This window comes from Onychomys torridus, chromosome 6, assembly GCF_903995425.1.
Source record: "Onychomys torridus chromosome 6, mOncTor1.1, whole genome shotgun sequence".
In the NCBI taxonomy this organism is placed as follows: domain Eukaryota; kingdom Metazoa; phylum Chordata; class Mammalia; order Rodentia; family Cricetidae; genus Onychomys; species Onychomys torridus.
In genome coordinates, this window is record NC_050448.1 from 113,175,531 (window position 1) to 113,183,210 (window position 7,680).

The 7,680-nt window shown below is 54.4% G+C and overlaps 1 protein-coding gene across 1 annotated transcript; it reads left to right on the forward strand.

The window, feature by feature from the left end:
• The first annotated feature begins 1,772 nt into the window (after nucleotides 1-1,772).
• Nucleotides 1,773-7,148, forward strand: C6H4orf54 (chromosome 6 C4orf54 homolog). The gene has a single exon (XM_036191542.1). The coding sequence runs from the start codon at nucleotides 1,773-1,775 to the stop codon at nucleotides 7,146-7,148; it is 5,376 nt and encodes a 1,791-aa protein (XP_036047435.1).
• The last annotated feature ends 532 nt before the right edge of the window (nucleotides 7,149-7,680 follow it).

The window sequence follows — 7,680 nt, forward strand, 5'->3', positions numbered from 1 at the left end:
TACAGTAACTGTACTTAGCTCATTAGGTTCTAAGCAGGATTCAATAGTTACTATATTCACAAGCTGCCCTGCAGTGGTGGTACACATTTAATCCCAGCACCGGGGAGGCAGAGGCAGGTAGGTCTCTCTGAGTTTGCAGTCAGCCTGGTCTACAGAGAGAGTCTGAGGACTGCCAGAGCTTTTATCTCAAAAAACCAAAACTATGTATATATGGCGAGAGAGATGCACAAATTAAAATGTCCCTAGTCACTGTGCTCAATAATGAAGAAACTGATACTTGGAAGGCATTTCTTTTTCTTTCTCCTCACTGTGAGCTATGACTTTATATCCATAATTTTATTCTTGGTGTTTTCAGGCCCTCCTGATCATGTTTTAGTGGCAGTGGAGAGGCAGAGGGCTTGTCCAGGGAGAAGAGTTGGGAGAGAAGGTAGAAGCTGCAGTTGTTAGGGGCGCCTGCTTCCCACCTACCCACAAGCCTACTCAGAGGAAGGAACACTTTTCAGTGTGGGGGTGGCATTCAAGTCAAAAGGGGATGCTTGACGGTGTTATTTTCGTTTTCCACAAATGTGGATGTTTAAAATAGGGCTTTATCCAATCGGCATAAGTGACACACAGACTATGTATAGTGGTGGAACCGAGCCTGGCAGGTGATGAAGGCCAGATCTCATCAAAACCAAGATATGGTTCCCCAGGGACTGTGCCCAGTGAATTGCCCCAAAGCTTGCTAGCACAGACCCCCGTGCTGGGTTGCCTTGGCAAATCTGCCTGCACAACACTTGACTTGTTTGGAGTGGATATATCTCAGAGCTGGTGAACTGGGACTTGGCTGTATTTCATGGGACATGCCAGCGGCTCACATTTCCTCTCTGAACCTCCCTTCAAGCCGAACTGTACTCATGAAGGGTAAGCACATGCGTTGCTCTTTGCTGTGTTTTGACTCTGCCCTGCAGGCCTGGCATATAGCCAGAGGAACCCAATGGCCGAGCTGCAGCTCAGGCTATATTTAACGGGGCTCATTGTCTTGTAGTGGGTTTACAAGCTTAGGGATGGTTTTGAGCTTGAATAGATACTGTAGAGATTTGAAATAGTGTTCCTATTGTCCTCCTGTGTTTCTTCAGACTGCCTATAGCTCAAAGTTTATTTAAGGAGATTTTAGATCTCTGATTATTCCCCCTTTCTGCTTTGAATCAACACAGTAAGGATCCTAGAAGGGTCCCCCACTCCCCACCCCATTTTCAAACAAATAGGTTGTGTTCCATGAAGTTTAAGTTTGGCCAAAGGAAAGGAGGATGAAAAAAAGTCTTGTCCTATGAAAACTTTTATTACCATCACTCATCTGATTTCGCTCTCGAGAGAGAAAAAGAGTATGCAAATGAGGCAAATATAAAATTACCATATGCACAGGGGGGACTCGAAATATTTCTGGGGTTTCCTTAATTGATTTGAAGTGTAGTGCAAAATTTGAATTTTGAACAAGGAGAGAAAATTCATTTAATCAGAGGCTGGGGAAAGAAAGATGGCAGTCAGTGAGGGGTAGTTGTGTACTTGCTAGACGACTCTCTAAAACAGACTACATTGAACATTTGGCGGATTTGAATCAGAAGCCACATTCCTCTCCCACCCCTCCTCCTCTCCTCGTCTCTTCGCAGCCTCTTCCTTTTACCCTCAAGTGTAGTTTCAGTCTGACTAGGGAATGGACACTAAAAATATTTCTGGAATGACGTGACCCTCTATCTCCCCATCCAGGAAAGCGACAAGGCTGCACAAGACACATGCTTTCCCTTCATTTCTGGCAGCCCGGACGTCGACCTACAGATGCTGCTTCTTCGCTGGCTGATGGCATTCAGACCACCAACCACAGGCGGTGCCAGACAAGCCACTGGGCAGGACAGCTCCTCCGCAGCAGGACACTGGCCACAGTCGCGGCCAGAGCCCCAGCCCCCTGGCTACAGACCACCTCTGCTGCCGCTCTTGGGAGCCCTCCCACCTCACTCTGGCTTGCCGAGGCCCCGCCACAGGGGCTGAAGCACTGGGCGGTGGTGGCAGCCGTAGCAGTGGTACCTAGGGCCTTGGGGCCAGCCCAGGCACGTGGGAAACTGTTTCGGGCCACTCTGCGGCCCCTCCAGGACCAGAGGGGGACCCAGGACAGCCCCAGAGCTCACCACTGCCTCTTCTTGTCACTGAACCCTGGACAAGGGCTCAGAATGGACGGCGGTACTTCCGACATGGACTCTCAGACCAGCCTGACGCCTGCGGAGGACCCGGTGAGCCGAGCACAAGCCAGCCAGGAGCCCAGGCAGCAGCTGCGGCCGCTTCCTGAGCCTTCAGACTCTACCCAGCCTGAAGCCAAGTATGTGGAGATGTGTGCTTCAGCTGGAGTCCGAAAGGAGAGCCCCCAGACTATGAAACTGCTACTGGAACACTGTCCTGGGGAGCAGGCCTCCAAGGGCCCAAAGACAAAAGCCCAGGATGAACCCAGCAGCCATGCCAGTGAGGCTTCGACCCCCAAGAAGAGTCCTGCTTCCTCCCAGTGCCCCAGCTCCTGGACTGGCGAGAAGGACTTCTCATCTTCCTCCTCCTCCTTTTCCTCCCCGGTGGACAGAGCAGAAGACGATGGCCTTTCCAAAATGGATGATCCCACCAAGTTACTGGGGGTCCTGGCCACCTCCTCTTCATCCTTGGGCTTTGAGAGTGAGCCGGAAATGAGCTGCCAAGAACACAACGGAGAAGAAGCAGGGAAAGGTGCAGGAGCGAGGGAGGGTAGAGGAGGGGCCGGTGATGGAACAGAGTGCAAGGACATTATTGCCAAGTCCCAGGGCAAGAGGGACCCCCCGAAAAATGAGGAAGCGCACTACATCACCACCCATGAGATCCAGCTGAGTGAGGTAGAGCAGGGCATGGATTTCGATGTGGGGCTGGCTTCTCGCTGGGACTTCGAGGACAACAACGTGATCTACTCGTTCGTGGACTACGCTTCCTTTGGTGGCAGTGATGAGACCCCAGGAGACATCACCACTGAAGAAGAAGACGATGACAACAGCTGTTACGTCAGCACCACTCCGAGCACCAACACCTCTCGGACTCCCAGCCCCGTCAGCAGTGACCTGGCTCGCCCTAGTGCGGGCAGCAGTGGTCGTGACACCAGCAGCACAGAAGTGGGCAGTGACCCCTCCGACAGCGACACCACTCCCCCACCCACCGGACCTGGCACGGCCACTCCACCTGAGCCTGTTCGGGAGCTCCGGGAGGCAGCCTTAGGAGCGCCGGCCGCCACGGCAAGCAGCTGTGGGAGTACAGCAAGCCAGATCCTCCTATCAATCAAGCCAACTTCCCGGGCTATAAATGAGCCTAGCAACGTGCGTGCAAAGCAAAACATTATTTATGCTGCCAAGCATGAAGGCGACATGAGCCTCCGAGTCTCTACAGCTGCTGAACACAACTCAAGTTCACAGAAGCAAAATTCGGCTGCAGCCGTGGCTCAGGACCATGCAAAGAAATTCATCGCAGTCCCTGCTCGCCTGCAAACCAGGTGCGGGGCCATCCGGGCGAAGGAGCTGGTGGACTACTCCAGCGGGGCCTCCAGTGCAGTGAGTGAGCTGGACGATGCGGACAAAGAGGTGAGAAACCTAACTTCCAGGGCCTTCCGGAGCCTTGCTTACCCCTATTTTGAGGCTCTGAACATCAGCTCCCGAGAATCCTCCACCACGCTCTCTGAAGTGGGCTTTGGACGCTGGTCAACCTTCCTGGACTTAAAATGTGGAGGTGTTGGGGCCAGAGTGGAGCAGAGCCTGCTGAGGAGCAGTGCCGCGTCTGTGGCTGCAGGTCTAAGGAAGGGTGGTGGCACCCGAGGCACTGCAGACCAGCTCTACCTCCAGGCCAAGAAGTCCCAGACCAAGGCCTTAGAGTTTGTGGTCAGCAAAGTTGAGGGAGAAATCAAACATGTGGAGACACCCCTGTGCTTCCAGAAACAGGTCCAAACTGGCTCCCGGGTTGTCACACTTCTGGAGCCCCTCAGTCTACGAACTGAGAGCAAAGCCAGCAAAGCCAGCTCAGCCACCGGGCCCTGCAGAGTCACCAAAGGTTCTAACAAAGGTCCAGGGTCAGTGTACACGGATGATGGGTCAGAGACATCGGAGAGTAGCAAGCCTGCCTCTCGCAGTGACGGCCCCCAGAAGAAGTCCAAGTTTGCTTCGAGTCTGCTCAAAAATGTCATTTCCAAGAAGATGCAGCGAGAACATGAGTTCAAGATGGAGAGAGGAGAAGTCACTGACACATCTCACCATAACCCCCCCAGCACCTCTAAGGAGACAGAAGGCACTCCTGGGGCCGAGAAGCCGTGGGAGAGGGGTCTGCAGAGGCAGAGCTCGCGTCACTCAGAGGCCAGTTCCGAGTACACCGTGGTCAGTGTGTCTGATGCAGCTGAAGGGTCTGTTGTAGGTTCTAAATCCCCCGTTTTCAAAGCCAGCACTCCCCGAGAGAGCAACGCAGGCCCTGGCCGACATGTCTCTGATGGACACACAGAAGTGTGTGAAATTAAAAAGACTGCTTCAGAGACTGTGAAGGGTATCTTCCTTCGGAGTCAGAATAGCGCCTTCCGGACATGGAAGGAGAAAGAGGCGGAGAAGCTGGAGGAGAAAGCTCCCATTGGGAAGTTGAAGCTCCCCAAAGGTGGGGACTGGAGAGCTGATCTTGGGGAGATCTCTGCCAGCAAGTCTACCATCATGTCTCGTCTCTTCGTTCCCAACATCCAGCAGATCCCCAAGGACAAACAGCCGGAGAAGCAGGCCACCAAGTACCCTGCTGCTGCCCAGGCTACCTCCATGGCAGTGATCAGGCCCAAGGCACCTGAAATCAAGATCCGCCTAGGAAGTGTACAACAGCCAAGCTCAGATTTCAACATTGCCAAGTTGCTCACGCCCAAACTGGCTAGTGGCAGCAACTCAAACCTCTTTAAGACCGTTGAGGACAACAGCAGGACCCAGCAGAAACTCTTCCGTGGTGGGGACAATCTGGAAAAAGTGCCCCAGTTCCAGGTGAGGGATGTGAGAGACAAGTCCAAGGCCCCAGGACCTCTGCACCAGGTGAGGGATGTCAGGAAACTGATCAAAGGGTCAGGGGACAGCAGTGACAAGGGCAGTGTCACCCCAGAGCAGGGGTTGACAGGGCCTAAGCCGAGGCAGCTGACTGCTGCCACAGGAGGGTCTAGGTCCTTGTCCCCTATGGTGATTATGTGCCAGGCGGTTGTGAATCCAAGAGAAGACAGTGTGGATCGAGAGCCCAGGGAAGGTGCAGGCAAAGTGGGCAGTGGCAGTAGAGTCTTGAACTCCTCCCCAGAAGGGACTGTCTTGGTTCACAGGGCATCTGGCAGGCTACCTGTGGCCACCATCGCCCCCAATAAATCTGAACAGGGCTCTTACCTGCCTGTGCTTAAGATCGTCTCCAAGGCTTCTGCTCAGAGGACCCCAGAGAAACCCAAAGAGGAAGACGTCAAGGAGGAAGGGAAAGCCCCAAAGCCAGCCCGGAATGCCTTGGAGAAGCTCACAGCTGCAGTGAGGTCCATGGAAGAGCTGTATAGCTTCAACAGGAATGAATGGAAGCGGAAAAGCGACCCTTTGCCCATGATGGCTGACAGCCATGTCCTGTCACTCATTGCCAGTGAGGAGAGGGAAGGGGTCGACGGAGCTGAAGGAGACCCAGACAAGCTGGCCAAGCAGTTGGGGCACATGGAAGAACGGGACACAGGACACAAAGGTGGCGTGGTCCTGAGAGGGGCCCCCATAGAGCGTCTGCAGAGAAGAAACTCTAACCCCAGCACCGAGAGTGTGTCTGCCCGGGCAGCTGCCTTTGAGAACATGGCCAGAGAAAGGCCCAGGTCTCTCTATATTCCCCCAGTCCACAAGGATGTGGAAAGAACCCAACCTTTGCAGCCCCTCCCCCCGCTCCCCAGCAATCGGAATGCATTCACAGTGAGTGCCAGCAGCGCTCAAAAAACTGGGGGTGTTGCCGGCAAATTCCCACAAGGGCCTTCTCCAGAGAGCCTTTCAACCGCCAAGGGCATCAAATCGCAGGGACTCAGATCCCTCAAGATCTCCCCAGCCACCCGAGCACCTCCTGATGAGGTCACCAGCAGGAAAACTGCTGCGGGCTTGGAGAAGAGCAGCAGTGACTGTGAGAATTACCTGACCATCCCCCTCCAAGGCAGCTCTGCTGCAGGGGAGTTGCTTGGCAGGCCTGGGGCTTCCAGAGAAGGGCCTGCCAGCTCCTCAGCTGCCACTCTTTGTAGCTTACCTCCACTGAGTGCCCGCAGTCAGGTCCCCAGTAACTCCAAAGGCTCTCATGTCAGTGGAACCAGTAGGCCAGCCTGGCGTACCAAACCTGACAACCACCGAGAAACAGTGGCTGCCCCGCCAGGGCCTCAGAGCCCTGAGCATACACCCACAGCTGTCTACCACCAGCAGGCATTGCCCTTTACTCTCCAGGGGGCCCAGCCTCAGGTCCTCTGTTTCTCCCCTCCTGGAATGCCAGCCCCAGCACCTGCAGGCCCAGCTGCAGTCCCCACAGACCCCTTTCAGCAGCCACAGCCACAGCAGACACAGCGCAAGATGCTCCTTGACGTGACCACTGGTCAGTATTATCTGGTGGACACGCCCGTTCAGCCTATGACCCGGAGATTGTTTGACCCCGAGACGGGACAATATGTCGACGTGCCCATGACCTCCCAGCAACAACCAGTGGCACCCATGTCCCTTCCTGTACCTCCTCTGGCCCTGAGTCCTGGGGCCTATGGGCCCACCTATATGATCTATCCTGGATTTCTGCCCACAGTACTGCCCCCCAATGCCCTGCAGGCCACACCTATTGCTCACACTGCAGGAGGCAGTGAGCTCTCAGTGGCAGCAGAGACCCCCAACAAAGAGACAGCTGCAGCGTTCACTGAAGCCCCATATTTCATGGCCTCTGGTCAGTCCCCTGCCTCCTCTTCCTCCTCAGCCCCGGCAGCCACATCCCAGCTCGTGGGGGCCAAGGGCTTTGCCCAGCTGCATGGTAAGCCTGTCATTAGCATCACCTCACAGCCCATGGGGCCGCGGATCATCGCTCCCCCTTCCTTTGATGGTACCACCATGAGCTTTGTGGTGGAACACAGATGACCAGAGTCACAGGAAGGCAGTTGGAACAGCCCCCTGGTGAGTGAATTTTACCCTGATGCTCTGAGAGAAAGAGCGATTCGGGTTCTTTGTGTTGTTAGTGGGAGAGTTACCGTGGCTGTCTGTAGACATGGGCGTTCTGGAAAAGGGAGACCAAACTCCATCTGATGTGTGAAGGAACTAATATTTTCCACATTGCCTCCTCTCTGCACTCCTCAGTGTGCCATGGATAGATAGATAGCCTTTCCCTTTGGCCTTTGCAAATTACCGAGTGTTTGTCCCACCAGAGAACACAGGAGAACGAACCCCCGCCCCCAACATGACCCTTGGCCTCTGTTTTAGTCGCGGTTGAAAGGAGGAAGAAATGAAAGCCTGCTCTAGACTTGGTGATGGAGTGAGCCTACCTCTTTGTCCCTGGCCTCCTGGTGAGACAGATAACCCACTTTAGGTCACCAGAAACACATTTAACCTGTCTGCTCCCCACCTTCAAGTAAGAGGAGTTTACAACAGATGTTTTCGAGTGTCATCGAACACA

What these genes read in the sequence shown, in the direction of transcription:
- C6H4orf54 (XM_036191542.1), top strand. Translation starts at nt 1,773, where the DNA reads ATGCTTTCCCTTCATTTCTGGCAGCCCGGACGTCGACCTACAGATGCT.